Source organism: Brassica napus, chromosome C3 (genome assembly GCF_020379485.1).
Source record: "Brassica napus cultivar Da-Ae chromosome C3, Da-Ae, whole genome shotgun sequence".
Taxonomy (NCBI): domain Eukaryota; kingdom Viridiplantae; phylum Streptophyta; class Magnoliopsida; order Brassicales; family Brassicaceae; genus Brassica; species Brassica napus.
This window is the reverse complement of record NC_063446.1, coordinates 70,918,703-70,939,490: the sequence shown is the minus strand read 5'-3', so window position 1 is coordinate 70,939,490 and position 20,788 is coordinate 70,918,703. Positions and strand designations below refer to the sequence as shown.

The window sequence follows — 20,788 nt, the reverse complement described above, 5'->3', positions numbered from 1 at the left end:
GTTAAAGGGTTAGAAATATATGAAGTATAAGATAAGAAATATAAGAAAGATAGGGTTTGAGGTTTGGAGATAAGAAAGATAGGGTTTGAGGTTTGGGGTTTAAGATTTTAGGGGTTAGCAAAAAAAGCCTCGCTATTTGCACGTAAAATCGATGATAAAAACAAAAATCGTCGCAAGAACGACGTTAAATAAAACACGGGCCTCTGTATATCCTCGTTAATTTGCTTGGGCCTTGCGACGAAACGAAAGACGGGCCCACGTAAAATCGATGATAAAACAAAAATCATCGCAAGAACGACGTTAAATAAAAGACGGGCCTCTGTATATCCTCGTTAATTTGCTTGGGCCTTGCGACAAAACGAAAGACGGGCCTCTGTCTTTCCTCGTTATTTTGCGACGAATTTTCGACGAACACTAATCCTATATATAGGCGAAACCGCAGCCCTCTTCATTTCCTCTCTAATTCCTCTCTACAGCCTCTCCATTTCCTCTCAACATGGTAACTCTCTTTCCTCTCTAAGTAGTTTAGGGAATTTAGATTAGGTGGTTAGTTTAGGGAATTTAGTTTACGAAATTAGTTTACAAAATTTAGGTTTCCTCATTTTATTAATTACGTAGTTAATACTGTTCATAATTTTTTATTTACTCTTGACTTTAATTTAGAAATTTAAATTTTGCAGACTATTCGTAGACACCAGCGTAGTGCTCACTACTCGCAGATGTTCGGTCCACCGGGTAGTCGGTTAGACCCGCCTTCACTTCCCGGTTCTTCTTCAGCTCCCGGTTCTTCGGGTCAGCAGGAGACCGTCCCCGAGACTCAATCTTCTCAGAGAGTCTCGCCTTCTTCTACGGCATCGCCATCAGTTCCTCATGTGCCTCCTCCGGTAGCTCCTCCTCCGATGCCAGCTCCTCATGTGCCTCCTCAGATGCCCGCCCATCAGGTTCATGCTGATTTGATGGTGCCAGCGAGTTGTCCTTACTCTCAGTACACTGTTGAGGACATTCTCGGTTTGCCAGGCAGAGAAGGCTTACCGATCATAGACCCCGACCGACCTGAAGGAACACTTTGGTATGTATGTTACATTTATTTTTTAAAATTCATTTGTGACTTTAATAAATATTTAAAACTTTGAATTTGTTTTTTTTTTCAGGTTTGGGGTTGATAACTGCCTTGCAACAGAAGTAACCGAGACGATTAAAGGTTACTTCTCCATGGCACATCCCAACTGGAAATCCACTCCGATCTACATCAGAAGGACGTGGTTCAAGATTTACGCTGTAAGTTTTTACAATTTATTCCTGATTTATATTTTTTTAAATTTTATTTTTCTAAACTAATTATTAATATTTTTTTTTTGCAGCAAAAATTTAATTGGTCCATGGGGGTCACTGAGAAGGTGCGGAAAGAGTTTATCGACAAGGCGAAGAAACGTTTGTTGGACACGGTCTCCAACTGGAAGGGTGACTGGATCGTGAAGGGCTATGAGCGGGGCAAACCCACAACCATCACCACGGACGTGTGGGATGGCCTCATCCGTTACTGGAGGGATCCTGATGCCATGAGAGTCGCCCAGTCTTGCTCCGCCTCCCGTAACTCGGTAGATGAGCACGGCCACAGGGCGATGCAACATAGTACGGGCCAAAAGCCACACGCCCGCGTCCGTTTGGAAATGGTACGTAATTTAAATATTTAACTTTTTGATTTTTAATATATATATATATATATAATAAAAACTTTCTTAACTATTTTTAGGCCAAGGAGTTGGGACGTTTACCGACTCTTATGGAACTTTTCGATCGGACCCACAAGAACAAGGCGGGCGCATTTGTAGATGAGAAGTCTGAGAAGATCTACAATGATGTGGCAGCTCGTATTGACGAGCGTGAGACCCAGCTGGCGCAGGAGTCCGCCGACGGATCACCCGTCGTCTTATCCACAATAGAAGTGGATAGAATTTACGAGGAGGTAAATTTTATATAAATTTTTTATTAATTCCATTTTACTTTAAAATTTAAATTTTAATATATATTTTATTGTTTTTTAAGGTCGCCCCAAGAAAAAGGGACGTGTGTTGGGGATTGGTTCCGTCAACGATGTTCCGAGAGCGACTTCCTCTTATGGCCAGAGACGGGATGATGAAGTCTCTCAGCTGCGCGACGTGTTGGAGACGACACAACATCAGCTGTCGTCGACACAAAACGAGTTGGCCTCGACAAAATCGTCGTTCACAGCTCGTATGACTGGTCTCGAGAACTTCTTGGACGTCATAGCGGCCACAAATCCGGAATGGGAGGCCATGTTCAGGACCATGAGACAACAAAACCCCATTCCAGGCGAGACATCCGTGCAAGTCAACGAGGAAGATCTCTCGAGAAGGAGCGAGGAATTCTACGACGCGGCAATGCAGCATTAGTTTTTTTTTTTGTTATTGTATTTTAAAATTCAAAACTTATTTATATATTATATAATTTCATTTTAATTCGGCCAAAAAAAATTTTATATTCGATTTAATTTCAATTAAAATTTTATTAATAAATTAAATAAATATAATTTTTATTTATAAATTCAGTAAATAGAAAACAAAGTAATTGCGTCGCTAATTCCCGATGTATTAACGAGGAAAATTAACGACGAAATATCGAGGAACAACTAAAAAGGATTTTACGTGGATTTAGTTACGATTCTATTACGACGAATTGTTTTCGTGTTCCTTACGTTTTTATTACGACGAATTTATTTAGAGGTTTTTGCGGGTCTTTTACGACGAATCATTTACGAGTTTCTTACGAGGAAGCACAACGACCGCGTTACGTGGAAACCCCACGTGGTCTTTACGACGAAAACTTAATTCTTCTTTACGAGGAAAATATAACCTCGCTAATTAACGAGGAAATGACGACGAATCTTTTCTTACGACAATCATATAACGACGAAACGCCTTTCATCGCCATTTTCTCGTAAGCCTTCTTTTCCGAGGAAATAACGACGATTTTGGCCGTCGTTAAATTTGTGTTTTCTTGTAGTGGATTAACCAAAATGCCATTACTTAGGTGTTATCACTAAGGCTCTTCTCACAACCTTACAAGCCCTCTTTTGCCTAGATCAATTACATGTCATTATAAATAGGCAAAATTATACTATATGTTTCATATAGAACCGAAATTATTCTATCTGACATCCATTAGCTAAACCTGAAATAACTAATTTATTTGTCTTAACCAAATCCAGAATTTTATGTAGATTCATCTATGGTATAACAACTGTGTTCTAAAATAATCGTTGAGCCATATATTAAATTTTGAAAACATATTCATCATGTACATTGAAATAAACAAATTTATATTATATAATGTAAATTACACTATGTTAAAAACTCGACATTTCAATTTCAATGACCAAAACTTACTCATTCACTAACACAATAAAAAAAATCCATATGAGGATGACAACTACAAAAAACGTGTAAAATAATATATAACAGTTTTGTAATATCGTGAAAAAATTATCTTGCTAACAATCACTGTACGTTATTAATAATATATAACATTAGCATATATTCTAAAGTTACGTGAAAGACAAAGGAACCAAAGACAAAAAAAATTATATGTTACTAAAAATATATAACATTAGGATATACTCAACAGTTATGTTATCAAATATGAACCAATACGCTTACTATATCAAAACTGTTGTTGTCTTTGATTAATATGCTTATTGTAGTTAAAAGAGACCAGATAGACATTTAGTCTAATTAACGCAATTTAGACAATTTTTAATAATCTTAAAAACCTGAAATATTATTTGGGTCTCATTAGTATGTACCAACTTGGAGTAGTGTCGAAGTTAAATTCAAAAAAAATTGTAATCTTATAAATTTTTATTGCCATCTATTTTTTTTTTTTTGAACAACCATTGCCATCTATTTATATGTTGCATCAACAGGTGTGTAAAAGGTAACTATATATGCAATGTTCTTAATTATGGCCATATATTTATTATAGCGACATTATTGTATATACATATAGCCATATAGGTGACTCGTGTAGTGATTATAGTGTGTGTTAAGGAAAGTATTTATGTAATATGTATCACTAATTTAGCAAAAATAATTTGTGTATCTTTGACTCAATATAGCGATATTATGCTATATACATATATGACCATTGATTATAATGTGTGTTAAGGAAAATATTAATGTGATATGTACCACTAATTTAGCGATTTATTTAAAATTTTCTGATGCAATCGTTTTTATACTTTAGTTGTCATATTATCATCTATAGTCGAACTAATCATGATAAACCACTGTTCCATGTTTCTACAGGACCTTTGTGGAGATTTGGTTGCTGTAAATGATATTCAATATATAGAAGATCTGCAAGCAAAGGATGATTATCAGATTGCTTTTAATCGTAGACAATTATGGTTTTTTTGAAAGAGTCAGAATTTTTTTGGTAAAACTATTACATAAAAATTATGAGTTATTCTTGGGTTCACCCACCCCCTAGGGTGAACCTAAAGGTTCAACAACAACAACCAATAGAATTTCATTATTTCAAATTCGATATCTTTTAAAAAAGAAAACAAAATATTGTCAAGTTATATTATATTTTTAAAATAAAAAGATAAAAAAAATAATAGTTACAGAAAAAAGAATATTAAAAAAATATTTTTTACGTCGTTAGCAAAATACTAAACCCTAAATCGTAATTCCTAAACCCTAAATATGAAACCATAAACCTTTGGGTAAACCCTAAACCCTTGGATAAATAATAAACTCTAAATCAAAAACACTAAACACTAAAACCCTAAATCCTAAATCCTAAACCCTAAACTCTTGAGTGTATTAGTGTCTAGTGTTTTCGGTTTAGAGTTTATTATTTATCTAAGGGTTTAGAATTTACCCAAAGATTTAGGTTTTAGGATTTAGGGTTTAGTTTTTTACCTACCGATGTTAATTTTTTTTTGTAATTATTACTTTTATTTATTTATTTCTTTTTATCTTTTTATTTTAATAACATAATATAACTTGAAAAATTTTTATTTCTTTTTGTAAAAAATATCAAATTTGAAATAATGAAATCCTATTGGTTGGTGAACATTTAGGTTCACCTTAGGGGTGAACCCAAGAATAAGTCCAAACTTATTAGTAAAACTATTACTTTTGGTAGTCAACAAACTCATTTCTTTCAATTCCAATACCTCATCAAATGGAAAAGTCCAAACATAATTTATATATTGATCTCTATATCAAACGTTACATCTATAATTATATAATATGTATATATTTGTTATAATGACTTTTACATTTCAAATATATATAGATTAAAAGTTATAAATTCTATTAAATAAATTCACTGCGCGGATGATCACCTAATATTTATTATTTCACAATATGTAAGAACATATAATACATAAAATAATTTTTATATATAATGTTTATCCTGCGTAAAGCGCGGATGTTAATGTAGTGAGTATAGAGTATAAAACGTCATGTAATATGAAAAGAATCTAATATGAAAAGAAGGAGTATTAAATGTCTTACTAATACTATAAAAAACTCTACGGCTTTGTTATGCATGTATTTTCATTTTATACTGTTTTACTGTTCTTTATATCATGTTTCCATAGTAGAAGTATTTCATTAAGTAAAATAACAACACAGGTTTCTCTCTTCTTTTGCTCTGTCTTCTCTCTAAATCAGATATAGAGGAAGGATTGAGATGAAACCGTTTAGTATGTTTTTGAATCTGGGAAACGGTGATTCTCTTACACCGCTATCGCTGGCTTTTGCTTCCGGGAAACAGTGATTCTGATAGCACCGGTTTCGCCGGCTTTCATCTCCGGGAAAGCGGTGGCTCTTATAGCACCGTTCTTTCGCCGGCTTCTTCTCCAGTTTCATCTGAAATCAAGTTCTCGATCTATGCTTCTGCTCTTCCTCTGTCCAATTGACTCTTGGTCTGAAAATCTCTGTTGATTTTTGGATTGATCGAAGATGATTGATGGTTTCTTCAAAGCGTAGATCTGTTTGACGTTTATGTCTTCTCTCTCTCGGTTGTTGTTCATTGTCTTTGGTTATGCTCTCGATTTCAGTCGATTGATGCTTTCCTATAATCAGAGTACTGACGTTGAAGGCTTAGGCGTTGTGGATTATGGTGTCTCCATCTTCCATTAAAGTGGTCCTCGGAATTTTTTAGACGGGTTCCTGTTCCGGTATGTTCCGGTGGATCGCCGCTTAAGCTTCCGACGGTGGCTTTCCAGTCGGTGAAGGTGGTGGAGGCTTTGGTTGGCACGTGTCCCTCGATACCTTCGTTTCAACACGTCGCCAAGTCTCGTCATTGGGTTTTCCCTTGGGCCCTTTTGTCTCTTGGGCCTTTGTTAAAGTCCGTTGTTGTTGCTCGTGTTTTCTTTTAGCCCGTTGGTTGGGCCTTTGTTTCTTTGTGTTGGGCTTGGTCCAGTTGGACCTTGACCCATTAATAAAAATTTAGATGGAAAAAAAAAAAAAGTATTTCATTAAGTTGATCAAAAAAAGCATTCCATAATTTATAGAGAATCTTTGGTCGGTCAATGATCTTAATTAAATCTGTGATTATGTTCTCACACACTAAAAACAAATAGAGAGAGAAATATGAGAAAAGGACAAAAGGTGGGCACTTAAAAGTAGAGAAAGGACAAATGAAAAAGTTATGAAAAGACAATGAACATTAAAAGAAGACAGACAAATCCCACACCCAAGCTTCAGCCTCATCTCAATTTCATAAATATAAATACATTTTTTTCAGCAAAACAACAAAAACAAAAGAGATGGTTTTTGGGTTATCTTTTGTCTTTGTTAGGGCGTGCTTGGACGTTTCCTTCTTCTCAGAATCATCACTTTACCAAAACAGCCTTTTCTTTTAACAAAGTTAAATAAACTTTTATATTAGAAAATAATAATATTCCATATCCACCTCATGTCCAGACAAAACTCTATAAAAGTGGGGGTTCCAATCTCGAATACAGACATACATGTTGTGTCGGTATATGCATTTATAATAAGATAACTCCAAAATGTATAATGACAAGTGGGTTTTCACTGAACTTCTTATTTTCTAGTTTTCTCTAAATCAAGAATCATAATCTAAACACAAAGAAATTAATTTCAAAATAATTACAAGTGAGACTTTTTAATGGTTTAATTATACAGGCAAGAATCTTTTTTTTACAAGTAAGACTTCTTCTGTAATACTGATTCTAGTGGGGATACAAACGGTGGTAGGCTGTTAGCAACATAGTCAGTGCAACATTAGTAAAAATACAACCAAGCGCTCAGCTTGGTGGTAAAAGAGGTACAGTTGTACTGCCCGTCACCCGGGTTCGAACCTTGACCACAACGGATTTAACATCCCTTCCGTTGGGGCGCTGGACCCTTTTCAGGGATAGTTGGGAATGTGGATGCCCAGATACCAGAGTTATAAAAAAAAAACATTAGTAAAATAAATGGAATAAAAATATGAATAGTCATTAGTTAGTCATATGTGAACATAACAACTACTATATGTTTTTTTTTTTGTCAACTGTAAACTACTATATGGTTTAACAATGAAATTGAACATTTGACCACTTTTAATTAATTCCTTAAAAAGGAATGAAAAGACAAAGAGGAAGAAGACAAAACCGACTATCACGCATTGTCTGGTACGTAGAGCCAAAAGGAACAATGCCCTCTGTTTTAGTGTTTTTTTTAGTTTCAATCCTTTCCCCAAACTACAATAGTCCACACGCTATACTCGCAAGATAAACCACTAGAGACTTCTCTCCTCTTCTTACACACATCTAACATAGATAGAGCCCCAAAAAATAAGAGAAGGCTTCAACATTTTCTTTCCTCTGATGCAAATTCCAGTAAGATTTTTTTTTCCTCTTTAGGTTCTCTAATTTTTTTGCTGGTTATTGTTCTATGATCATTGCTAGTTTCTTTCCTGTTCTTGTTTATAAAAAAATTGCTTTCTTTTCTTTATCAAATCCAGATAATTTTCAATCAGGTGTTGTTGTCTTTGAATCAGTTAGTACTTATCAATCTACATGTTTTAGAAGTATTGTACTTTCATCTAAAGTATTCAAAACCCTAATTCCTCTGTTCTTTAACTATTTTCACCACTTTTGTTAAAACTGCTGCAGATTCTCTGGATCTTTAAAAGAAATTCTGAATCTTGGGTTTGATTCTTCTCGTCCTAACTCTCTCAAAGTTCCAATCTTCCCTTAAAAAGGATTGAGCTTTAAGTCCTAGACTCTCGCTTTGATATGGTGGTTATGTTCCAAGAAGACAATGGAACATCCTCTGTAGCTTCGTCACCGCTCCAAGTCTTCTCAACCATGTCACTCACAAGACCAACTCTCCTCCCTTCTCCCTCCTCATCACCGTTTCACTCCCTCAAAGACCTCAAACCAGAGGAGCGTGGTCTCTACCTGATCCACCTCCTGCTAACCTGCGCCAACCACGTGGCCTCAGGCAGCCTCCAGAACGCAAACGCGGCTCTCGAGCAGCTCTCTCTTCTCTCTTCCCCTGGCGGAGACACCATGCAGCGTGTAGCAGCTTACTTCACCGAAGCGCTCGCTAACAGAATCCTCAAGTCTTGGCCTGGTCTCTACAAGGCCCTTAACGCAACTCAGACAAGGACCAGCAATGTCTCTGAGGAGGTTCATGTCAGGAGGTTGTTCTTTGATATGTTCCCTATACTAAAAGTGTCTTACTTGCTCACTAACCGAGCTATACTCGAGGCTATGGAAGGTGAGAAGATGGTTCATGTGATTGATCTCGACGCTTCGGAGCCGGCTCAATGGCTTGCTTTGATTCAAGCTTTTAACTCTAGGCCTGAAGGTCCACCGCATCTGAGAATCACCGGTGTTCACCACCAGAAGGAAGTGCTTGATCAAATGGCTCATAGACTCATCGAGGAGGCAGAGAAACTCGATATCCCGTTTCAGTTTAATCCCGTTGTGAGTAGCTTAGAGTGCTTAAACGTGGAGCAGCTGCGTGTTAAGACAGGAGAGGCCTTAGCTGTAAGCTCGGTTCTTCAGTTGCATAACTTCTTGGCCTCTGATGTGACCAACAACAATGGACACAGCCTGAGCGGCGACTCGGCCTCTTCTTTGCCTCTTTCTAATTCAAGAAAGATCGATAGTTTCCTCAATGCAATATGGGGTTTGTCTCCCAAGATCATTGTGGTCACTGAGCAAGACTCAGACCACAACGGCTCCACGGTGATGGAGAGACTATTGGAATCACTCTACACCTACGCAGCTTTGTTTGATTGCTTGGAGACGAAAGTTCCAAGAACGTCTCAAGACAGGATGAAAGTGGAGAAGATGCTTTTCGGAGAGGAGATCAAGAACATCATAGCGTGTGAGGGATCTGAGAGAAGAGAAAGACATGAGAAGCTCGAGAAATGGAGCCAGAGGATTGATTTGGCTGGTTTTGGGAATGTTCCTCTTAGCTATTATGCCATGTTGCAGGCTAGGAGGTTGCTTCAAGGGTATGGTTTTGATGGGTATAGGATCAAAGAAGAGAGTGGGTGTGCAGTGATTTGCTGGCAAGATAGACCACTATACTCGGTTTCAGCTTGGAGATGCAAGAAGTGAATGATATAATAAACACTTGTGACTTATGTATTCTCTTTTTTTTTTCTTTTTTTATGAGCAGGGACGCAATCTTACTTGTCTCTTGACTGTGACTTTCTGTCTCTTTTTTCTTGTTTTGGCGAATGCTTCTTACTGCCTTCTGCATATAACATGCCTTTTGAGTTTCCAGCACTGTATTTCTTTGTTGGGTTCATTTTGGTTTGATCTCAAAACCGAATTCAAATCGAGCTGAAGATAGCTAAATGTATGGTGGTTGGTTAAAGTTCTTCAATAGTTTTCTCTTCACTCTTAATCACGAAACTGTTGCAAAGCATATGATTCCACCGTTTGTGTATGTAAAAAAAAAAATTAACCGATGGACCATGGAATTCACTCATAAATTGAAGTTAATTACGGTTTAATATAACGTATACAATACTATTTACACCAAAAAAGAAAACTCATTAGACACAATAAGACTAAGGACTTGTCTCCTAATCTTTCCCACTTGATAAAGACCAACAAATAGTGAGAGATAAACTTGAAAACCAATTAAATTCAATCTAAATAACTAAGATAATTATACAAATAATTATAGGAAAAATTGCCAAATATGACTCAAAACTTTATTTGAACCTCAAAAGTATCTCAAACTTGAATCAAATGCAAAAAAGTAACCCAAAAGCCTAGTGAAATTAAAATCAGCTCCTTATGACCAAACAAAAATACAAAATATTTTTACCAATATAACCCTGTAAAGTCTTCTAAGATTTTGTAATTCTTCTCAAGTTTTGCAAGTTTTCTAGACGATTCTCGTATAGTAGATCTTAAAACTAATTTATAAATTTTGTAAAAAATTGGCACCACCCCAAACTGCACAAGATGCAACTCAGCTGAATCTATCAACCACCTGTTCCTTCATTGCGATTTCGCTTGCAAGGTGTGGAGGCTAGCCCCCTTTCTTTCATGTATTGATACTAGAGGGTTGCTAGATTTAGCTACAGATTGGCAAACCCTTTGCAATCTTAAGTGTCTGCCCCCGACGGGTGTTGCTCTAGGGCCGCTGGCTCCTTGGATTCTGTGGTCTCTATGGTTGGCAAGAAACAACCGTATTTTCAACAACAAAGACTCCACACCGGAGGAAGTGATCACGAAGGCCATTGCAGCAGCTCAAGAATGGCTCCGGGAACAAGTCTCAGGCACTACGCTGAAGGCTTACCCCCCTTAAATAGAGACCTACTGAACCAACCACCATCACTTTGCTTCACACAGATGCGGCATAGAGGACAGACATCAACTTGGCGGGACTAGGATGGACTATAAAAGAAGAAGGACAATCTAGCTCCTTTATGGCACACTGCCACTTTGTCAACTCCCCTCTGGTTGCTGAAGGACTGGCTCTACGAGAAGCTCTCATCTGCTGCATCGCCAAGGGCATCCGGCGTATAAGCTGCAAATCTGATTCTCTCCAGCTCATACGAGCTATCCATGAAGAGGCTCCTAATTCTCAGATTTATGGAATTGTCTCCGACATTTCAAACCTTTCATTTGCTTTTGATTATGTCTCCTTTAGCTGGATTCAGCGATCATACAACAAGGCTGCTGACGCTTTAGCAAAGCAAGCCCTGTTGAATGAAGCTTATGTATTTTCTCCTTTGAACTTTTAAGTTTATGAATGGAAGTAGCAGTGTTACAAAAAAAAAAATTGTAAAAAATATTTTAATAGGGAAAAAATTGAAATCATGTAATTATAAACAGTTGTAAGTGATATAAATTAAAATATAATAATAATGAATTGTTTTCAACATAGATGAGTGAAAGTAGTGAGTCATGATATTTTTTGGTTAAGGGTTTGGTAAGATATGTTGCAGTATTGTTTGGTTAAAAAGTGTTTAATTTTTTAGCGAAAGTTAGAAGACTTTCAGGGAAGTAGGGAAGTCTTCTAACCGATAAAATACTAATCGTCAGAAGACTTCCTGGAAGTCGTGTACACCCTAAACATAAACCCTAAACTCAAATAACTAGTTAAATAGAAACGAACATTTCATTAAACTTAAAAAGTGTTTAATATTCAAAAGTGTATAATCTCTTTAAACTTAAAATCACCAAACTTTATATCAATTTATTGTTATTTCATGTCTTCTCAAGTGCAAATTCTAGGGAAAGAATCCCAGCTGCACTCAGACTTGGGGACCAAGCAAAATCTCCTGTAAGCCAGAGTAGAGTGCCAGTAAGCTTAAGACTAGGAACATCGCTTCCTGGGGTCGTGATGGAACCAGTGGAGAAGGAGAAACCGGTTAAGAGGAAACCAGGTCGTCCCCAGTAAGGAGAATGGTCCCAGCAAGCCCAATTACAGTAAGGAGCACAGGTAACAAAAGAAGGACAGTACAAACTGCAACTACGCCAAAATGCCGTAAAAAGCTCCACTCGGAGGGGACACAGACTGGATCAAAACAGGCACGGGAGAAGAAAAGAGGAGAAACTTCGAGGCCTGTGACATCAGGAGCTCAATCCCACTCATCGGACAATGTACCACTAAGTCGAATGATCCCCAAGGTACCTAGGAGGAGATCGGATTTTCAGGATCCGGCCGCACCCCCGCACCCGCTCCTTAGCGATAGGAAGCTGGAACTGTCAGGGGTTGGGGAATCCCCGGACAGTTCGACGTCTCAAGGAAATCTCAAGGAAGTTCCGACCGATATCATATTCCTAATAGAGACTAAAAATCCCAATGACTTCGTACTCCGCAAGTGCGATCAACTAGGATACGAAGAACATCACCTTGTTCCTCCAACTGGGCATGGAGCTGGGGGATTGGCTTTGCTTTGGAGACAAGAAGTGAAACTGACCGTGTTGTACTCTAATGCACATGTAATCGAGACAATGATTGAATTTGAAGCAAAAAATTTCTACTCGAGTTTTGTGTATGGCAGCACGGATAGGCACCAAAGAAATTTACTCTGGCAACAATTACTCATATCTACAGAAGCTAGAGATGCTCCTTGGTTCTTAACTGGAGATCTAAACGATCTGCTCAACAGTGATGAAAAGGTGGGAGGTCCGGATAGACCGGAGGGCTCTTTCTCCGACCTCCGCACTTTCTTCTCAGAGGGGGACCTGTACGACCTTCACCACTCTGGAGATCCATTATCATGGAGAGGGAAAAGAGGAACCCACTTAGTGAGATGTAGACTTGATAGGGTAGTTGCTAATAGCTCATGGGCAGAAAATTACCCGACAGCACGATGTCAGTATCTAGAGTACGAAGGGTCTGACCACAAGCCATTGATGTCGTTCCTGGACCCAATGATCATGAAACGGAGAAGCTTATTTAGATACGACCGAAGGCTCAACGAAAATGAGGAGGCAAAAAAGCTTATTCGGGAAACTTGGGCTGCTGCGCCAGAATCTCTGGTACTGGAGAAGCTAGCAACGACAAGACGGACGATCTCAGAATGGAATAGGCTTCAGCAACATAACAGCGGGACTCTAATAGATCAATTGAAGCATCAACTAGAAGAAGCCCTTACTAGCCCTATGGATGATACCGTTTTGATCAAAGGGATCAATGACAAACTTGGCGAAGCGTACCTGGCGGAAGAAGCGTTTTGGAAGCAGCTGAGTCGGCTTCTCTGGCTCCAACTTGGAGATAGAAACACAGGTTTCTTTCACGCCACAACAAAGAACAGGAAGAGGGCGAATGCTTTCACCGTAATGGAGGACACAGACGGCAGACTGGTCTACAAAGAAGCAGAAATAGCAACGACTGTTGTGGAATACTTTAAAAATCTGTACACCTCGGTGGAAGGAACCAGATGCGACACAGTCCAATATGCGCTTGACCAAGTCATTACTCAGGAAGACAATGAAACTTTGATTCAAATACCCTCGGAGAGTGAAATAAAAGCGGCTGTGTTTGCAGTAAAAGGGGAGAAACCACCCGGCCCAGACGGGTTTTCCGCGAGCTTCTACCACACTCACTAGAGTGATATTGGACCAGACTTAGTTGGAGAAATTCAGAATGCATTCAGGAACAGAGCACTCCCTCAGGGAATTAATGCCACACACGTCTGCCTCGTACCTAAGATTAAGAGTCCTCAGCGTGTCTCGGATTACCGACCAATCGCATTGTGCAACGTCTACTACAAGGTCTATTCTAAGATACTACAATTGCAATTGCAGCCGCTGTTGGAAAATATCATCTCTGAAAACCAATCGGCATTCGTCCCGGGGAGAGCTATCAGTGATAATGTACTTATTACCCACGAAGTACTACACACACTGAAGACGTCGGATGCAGAGAAAAGAGTGGCAATGGCGGTGAAGACGGACATGAGCAAAGCGTACGACAGGCTTGAATGGGAGTTTATAGCTTCAGTGCTCGAGAGACTCGGATTCCACCATCATTGGATTGGTATGATCATGCAGTGCATCTCAACAGTTACATATTTCTTCCTCATCAACGCCTAGAGGAAAGGTTATAACGAGTAGAGGGATCCGCCAAGGCGATCCCCTTTCACCCTACATATTCATACTATGTAGTGAAGTGCTCTCGGGTATTTGTAACAAAGCACAGCAAGAGGGACTAATTCAGGGGATCAAAGTGGCACGGAGGAGTCCCCGGATAATCTGTTATTTGTGGACGACACAATGTTCTTTGTACAAGCAAGTAAGGAATCTGCAATAGCACTTAGAGCGATTCTGACCAGATATGAGGAGGTATCGGGGCAAATTATAAACAAAGAGAAATCCTCCACTACTTTTTCACGCAGAGCTCCAATGGAAGTGAAACGAATGGTCCACGATGAACTTCAGATTCAAAAGGAAGGAGGGGTTGAGAAATATCTCGGGTTACCGGAACACTTCGGGAGAAAAAAAAAAGATTTATTCTCATCCTTGGTGGATAGGATCAAGCAGAAAGCAATGGGATGGTCAAATAGATATTTGTCTGCAGCCGGGAAACTTGTAATGCTACAGAGTGTGTTATCACCGATTCCATCACACTCTATGACTTGCTTCAAGCTCCCGGTTTCATTGTGCAAACGGATACAGTCTGCATTCACTCGATTCTGGTGGGATGACAACAAAGGGACGCGGAAAATGGCTTGGATAGCCTGGGAGAAGCTGACGCTATCGAAAAGTAATGGAGGTCTGGGTATAAGGGATGTCCAAGCCTTCAATGATGCGCGCTTGGCCAAGCTCAGCTGGCGTTTTCTAGAAAAGCCAGAAGGCTTGTTGGGAAGAATACTGTTAAGCAAATATTGTCCAGAAGGGAACCTCTTAAGTTGCTCAGCGTCGAGCTCTGCTTCGATGGGTAGTGGGGGATGGAGCGTCTATAAAGATTTGGGAGGATTCTTGGCTGAGTCTCGAAAAACCTCTTAGGCCTATGGGACCGGCTACAAGAGAAACTGCAGAGCTGGTGGTGAGAGACCTCATCCATGAAGAAACGGGAGAATGGAACAGAGACCTAATCCAGACGATCTTGCGCCATGAAGAGGAACGTATCCTATGCCTGAAACCGAGCATTAAAGGAGCACCTGATGTCTTACGATGGCTAGGAGCAAAATCTGGAGAATATTCAGTAAAGACAGGGTATCATGTAGCGATGGCAGAGGCCATGGAAGAGATCCTAGAAGATGAACCTACCAATGAGCTGAACTGGAGGAAGACAGTGTGGAACCTTAAGCTTGCACCTAAAGTAAAGATGTTTACCTGGAAGAGTTTGAAGGGCATTATACCGGTAGGAGAAAAACTTCTGGAACGGCACTTAAGCGTGGATCCGTGATGCAAACGATGTGGGAGCTCGGAATCTATCAATCATCTATTGTTTCACTGTCCTTTTGCTCGAGAAGTGTGGAGAGTATCCCCGCTCGACGGAAGCTTTGATGTTAGCGGATTGACAGATTTAAGAGCAGATTGGACGGACATTCACCAACAAAAATGCCTCCCCCAACAGGAATCACTACATCGCCGTTAGTGCCATGGATCATATGGTCATTGTGGAAAGCAAGAAATAAGTATGTCTTTGAAAATTATGCTGGGAATCCAGCGGATACACTATCACAGGCCATTATTGCAGCAAAGAAATGGAGTGAGGCGCAGGGAAAAAAGGAGAAGAGACCCCAGGTAACTCTCCATGAAACACCTCCACAATTAACTACGGTGACGAGATCGGATGCATCTTGGTCGGAAACAAACAGAGGTGCAGGGTTGAGCTGGGTGGTGACGCACCAGGGGAAGAAGATCGTGGGACAGAGAGGGACCAGCTTTACCTCGTCAGCCCTGATAGCGGAGGGAATGGCGCTTAGAGAGGCAGTGGAGGCATGTAGAAACCTTGGCATAAGAGAGGTGCAACTCTAGGCAACTAATCAATGCCATCACAAGTGACCAGCCAATACTGGAGATTTATGGGATTGTGGAGGATATCCTTCGATTGTCTTTAGACTTTGAAACTGTTGCTTTTGTTTGGATTCCCCGATTGAGGAACGCAGAGGCTGATATGTATGCAAAACAGGCGTTGTCCTTGATTGTAAGAGAGGTGGGTGAGGCTGTTTTAATGCCACCACCAAACTAAATGAATGAATGGAAGTAGTTTGTGACAAAAAAAAAAAAAAACGGTAGTAACTTTTTTTAAACATGGTCTCTCATTATAGAGAGCAAACGCATAAACTGTGTCTAGAAGGAATCAGAGCATTAACAAAAGACCAAATAAAAGAAGCATACACTACTAGAGTCTTTCTTGCGAGTACTCTCACACTGAAGCAGGAATCATGTCCAAAACTTTCATCATGAACGCAAACTTAAACGCATCTTCCTGAAGCTTCTCAAATCTGCACCTCAGTATCAAACATACCAGAAACCAACCTTCGTTAGTTTGAACAGAATTAGAGTCCAGTACAAAAGGATGCGTGTTTGTACTGTTGAGAGACAAATGCACTACGTTCGTTCGTACCTGCCAGATTTGGAGAAATGTCCAGCGCCAAGCTCACATTTGAACAAAAGCAAGTTGTTGTCAGTCTTCATTTCTCTCAGTTTCGCCACAAACTTGGCCGGTTCAGAGTACATTACCCTTGGATCTATTGCCACAACCAGTTTAAAAAACATCAACAAGTCAGAAACTATAATAATCATGCCTGTTTTAACCGTATTCAGAAACAAATTTGAGTCCAAACTGTATAAATACAGTTGAATGCTTACCATTTAACCCAGCAGTAACAAGAATATTTGGATAATTCTGCGCCGTAACCTGTTATATTGGAATAAATGCATCATCAGCAGAGACCACCTGTATGTCATGTATTGTAGATAATACCTAAGAGAGACAATATACTCACATTGTCAACAGGGGAATACGACTTCATATAGAAGTAATATTCTTCCTTCCTAGGGTCACCCCACTCCTACAAATGATAGAAACCAACATTAACACATGTAAGAAAGAAACTATGTTGTTATTCCATGTTATATGGCATTGAACAAGCATCAAACCCCACCTCCCATTCTGATGTCGTAAGCGGAATAGTTGGGTCCAGCATTGTTGTCAAAGCGTCTACAAACGGAACTCCAGCGACAACCACCTTGAACAAGTCAGGCCTCATGTTAAGAACGGCACCCATCAGCAGCCCACCAGCACTTCTTCCTTCCACACACAGTTTCTCCTTTGAGCAATACTTAAGCTCTATTAAAGACTCAGCACAAGCGATAAAATCTGTGAACGTGTTTTTCTTCTTCAACAGCTTCCCGTTCTCGTACCACTGTCTCCCCATTTCACCACCCCCACGAACATGTGCGATTACGTAGATAAAACCACGGTCTAACAGGGATAACCTTGATGTCTTGAAATACGGATCCACAGAGATCTGTAACGATGAGAGTAATTTATAGATTAGCACCATAAAAATATAAGTGAAAGGACCATAAAAGCTTCAGCTCAAAGTACCTCATATGAGCCATATCCATACAGCATACACGGATCAGACCCATCGAGCTTTGCAAGGTTTTTGTTATAAACAATAGACATTGGAATTTGAGTTCCGTCAGCTGCACTGACCCATTTCCTTTCTGTAACATAGTTTGATGCATCAAACCCTCCCAATACCTGCAGCAGGTTATAAATAAGATCAAGCGATGACCGCGTTTAAAGATAAGGCAAGCTTGTATACTGAAAAAAAAAAAAAAATTGTAAAAGCAAAGTAACAGCCAAAAAGAAAAAAAAGTGGTTTACTTACTATGTCAATCTTCTTGATAGCAGAAGTGCCACTATCCATGTCATAGTCATACACCGAAGGAGGTGTCTTCAACGAGCTGTAGCAGAACCTTAAAACACTGGACGAAAATTCAGACTCTGTTGAGTCCGCTTTATAGACCGGATCAACAAAGCTAACACAACGACCAGCTTGGAGACCGTTCAGAGGCTGTCCCTCAGCAGGAAGCCTATGAACCGTTATCTTTTGAAGTCCCTGTTCACGCTCGAATACTGCTAGATGATCTCTAAAGAGCTGAATTTCCTGAATCTTTACACTGTCCATATAAAAAATATTGAATAATTATTAATTGCATATATGATACAAGGAACAAGGTGACCCTAAATTTAATAAGTGCATAATGCATCATAAAACACAATGACGATCTCTAAGAGAATGTTATACCTTTCTCTATGTGGAATGAGAACTGTTGTTTTAGATGTGTCATCAACTGAGCAGGCGACCACTTCAGAGTTGTAAAATTCACTGCTTCGTCTCTGTATGAAAAAGTGGTTCCCTCGATGACTAACAGATGAATCGATGCCATCTACACGAGGTGTCAGCACTCTGAGACCATCCTGAGGATTGGACACATCAAGGGAGAAGACAAATCTTGTAGTTTTGCTTTCGGATGCAACAAATATGTACTGGTGGCTCTCAGAGGCGTGAAGATCAAGAGAAAACATATCATCCTTCTCGTGGTAAAGGCATACATCACTGCTTTGTTCTGTCCCCAACTTATGCAACCAAACCTGTAACAAAGAAACACGAAAGCCACAAAGTTTGACTGCCGAACATAGTAACCATACAAATGTCATAATTTTGATAAACAGTATTTAAACTAATATCAATACTTAATTAATCAAAATATAATTTAAAAACAGATGTAAACCTTGTCAGGCCGCAAGATTTCATCCATAGTAACGTAGACCAAAGCATCATCACCAGCCCATTGAATATAACAAGTTACTCCTTTTAGAGGCTGCCCTACTGGTTTCAGGGACTCAGAGTCAATGACATGAACGGCATATATCTCATCACCTTTTGTGTCCTCTGCATACGCCACCAACTTATGATCGGGACTAGTCTGAAAACAGAACCAAGAAATGAAAGTATGAGCAGGTTTGAAACAGAACTCTTGAAAGGGATAGCAAAAGTTCAAACCTTGAAGGTACCAATTCTGTAGTAGCCATGCTCTTGGGCCTTGAGATTCTCATCCAATATGATATGCTCAGGAGGAGCATCGGGCCCAGTTGGCATGGTATCATGCACAGAAGGCTCGGCTTTGTTGTCAGCGACCAAACGCCTACAGTGCTGAACATATTCTTTGCCTTGAGAATTCTTCTTGTAATAGTAGTAAGGACCCTTGCGTAGAGGTGCAGATATGTCATCTTCTTTGATCCTTCCTCTGATCTCAGCAAACAGCTGATTCTCAAATTGCTTAGTCCCTGAAAACAGCTTCCACAGTCAACACTAGGCATGAACATAAACCGGACTAGAAATCACAAATACCGTTTCTTTTTCTCTATACCTTAAAAGTCAAAACTAAACAAGAACATGTTCAATGAGAAGTTCTCACAAAGGTTCTCAAAACATTAAAAATAAAACAAAATATTATTTTGAGTATCTCAACAATAAGAATTTTTTTATAACTTAAATTTTATAAATCTCCTCGAAACCGGGAATAAGAATCCGAATTACAATAAGAATTCTCTTTCGAGTATCTCATTTGTGATTTGAGACATTAATTTGAGGAGAGTTCTTATGTTTTTCTTGAGATACTCTGTAAAGTACTATAGATATTTATACATACATACATATGAAAAACTAAAAATATTATTTAGCTATATTTAATTTAATTTTAAAATATTATACATTTAAAAGTACATTTTACAAAATCAATAAATCAAATTTTGAAAAATAAAAAAATTAAAATTTTCAAAGGATAAACTTAGAAAGGTGCTATTTTGGTCATTTTAGTTTTTGAGTACTATTTTTGTGATATAAACTTAGAAAAGTGCTATTTCGGAGATTTGACCGAACATAAATTATCCAAATATTTTTTATCTGGATTATATGAAAATTATTTGATAGTTTAATCAATAATCTGACTCTAAAATTGCTTACTCCCTGAAACAGCTTCCACAGTCAATACACGAAGAGCGATTAAACCCTAATCACTAAGAACCCTCACTCACCAGACATGACGGAATCAGTGTATTCGTTTTCTGCACGGAGGTAAGAGAGCATGTCGGGATTGCAACGAGAATCGTCGCGGAGCCAGTAGTAGTTGTCAACCCTGACGTCACCGAACATATGCATCGCGTGCTCCACTTTCTTCGCAACATGAGGGGATCTCGTTTCCGCCATGTCTCACGCTATGATGATGACGCTCCGATTTTTAGAGTGTGACGAGGGAAGGGGAGAAGCAGACGACGAGGTTGCGAGAAAGTGGAAGTCAAAAGGAAACGTGGTGATTTTATATAGCGAGCGTAAGACAGGCGACGAGTTGTTAGATAGATATGCCCAAATACGGTTACGCTAGATTCTAGGATGCGTATCATTTCATTAATTTGAACAAAACCAAACAATCCCAAAACAATGCTGTTAGTTAGGATTTTCGGATATATAGATCCGATCTGGATCCTATCTGAAACTAGATTTCTTAATATCTTGTTGGTAAATATTTTATTGTTAGGATGTTACCAGTTGGTACATTACCAGTTGTATAGTCTATCTTGTTGGTAAAATTATGTAGTGCCATTGTACCTGCAACAATTCTTTTTTGAACATGTATGTTGTACCTTTGTTTCTCTCTTAAAACTCGTCATTTTCTTTTTCACACACCAAAAATCTTTTCAATAACAGATTGTAGGAAAGAATGTCGTTTGTTAAACATTTCTTTGTAACTACTAGGTGGACTAGCTCCATCGTATTGGTTAGG

General features: G+C 39.0%; 3 protein-coding genes across 3 annotated transcripts; 2 read left to right on the top strand and 1 right to left on the bottom strand.

Annotated features, from left to right (window-relative positions):
• Window positions 1-7,672: 7,672 nt before the first annotated feature.
• LOC106418683 (scarecrow-like protein 3) lies at window positions 7,673-9,793 on the top strand. The gene is made up of 2 exons (XM_013859431.3): window positions 7,673-7,885; window positions 8,162-9,793. Exon 2 carries the CDS (start codon window positions 8,285-8,287, stop codon window positions 9,620-9,622), a length of 1,338 nt encoding a protein of 445 aa, XP_013714885.2. The 5' UTR covers window positions 7,673-7,885; window positions 8,162-8,284; the 3' UTR covers window positions 9,623-9,793.
• Window positions 9,794-11,932: 2,139 nt separating this feature from the next.
• On the top strand, window positions 11,933-13,585 carry LOC125583315. The gene has a single exon (XM_048749970.1). It carries the CDS (start codon window positions 11,933-11,935, stop codon window positions 13,583-13,585), a length of 1,653 nt encoding a protein of 550 aa, XP_048605927.1.
• A 2,617-nt stretch (window positions 13,586-16,202) lies between these two features.
• On the bottom strand, window positions 16,203-20,457 carry LOC106416868 (protease 2-like). Its single transcript, XM_048750521.1, has 11 exons — window positions 20,043-20,457; window positions 19,009-19,292; window positions 18,737-18,931; window positions 18,250-18,596; window positions 17,830-18,121; window positions 17,541-17,699; window positions 17,095-17,460; window positions 16,936-17,001; window positions 16,799-16,847; window positions 16,554-16,677; window positions 16,203-16,431 (listed from the first exon to the last, which is right to left on the bottom strand). Exons 1-11 carry the CDS (start codon window positions 20,212-20,214, stop codon window positions 16,353-16,355), a joined length of 2,133 nt encoding a protein of 710 aa, XP_048606478.1. The 5' UTR covers window positions 20,215-20,457; the 3' UTR covers window positions 16,203-16,352.
• Between the last annotated feature and the right edge of the window lie 331 nt (window positions 20,458-20,788).

Excerpts from the sequence above, each read along its gene's own strand:
- LOC106418683 (XM_013859431.3), top strand. The coding sequence starts at position 8,285 with ATGGTGGTTATGTTCCAAGAAGACAATGGAACATCCTCTGTAGCTTCG.
- LOC125583315 (XM_048749970.1), top strand. The coding sequence starts at position 11,933 with ATGGTCCCAGCAAGCCCAATTACAGTAAGGAGCACAGGTAACAAAAGA.
- LOC106416868 (XM_048750521.1), bottom strand. The coding sequence starts at position 20,214 with ATGGCGGAAACGAGATCCCCTCATGTTGCGAAGAAAGTGGAGCACGCG. Across the intron at positions 19,293-20,042 it reads CACTGATTCCGTCATGTCTG|GGACTAAGCAATTTGAGAAT; the intron begins GTGAGTGAGGGT and ends AGCTGTTTTCAG. Across the intron at positions 16,432-16,553 it reads CATTTCTCCAAATCTGGCAG|ATTTGAGAAGCTTCAGGAAG; the intron begins GTACGAACGAAC and ends ACTGAGGTGCAG.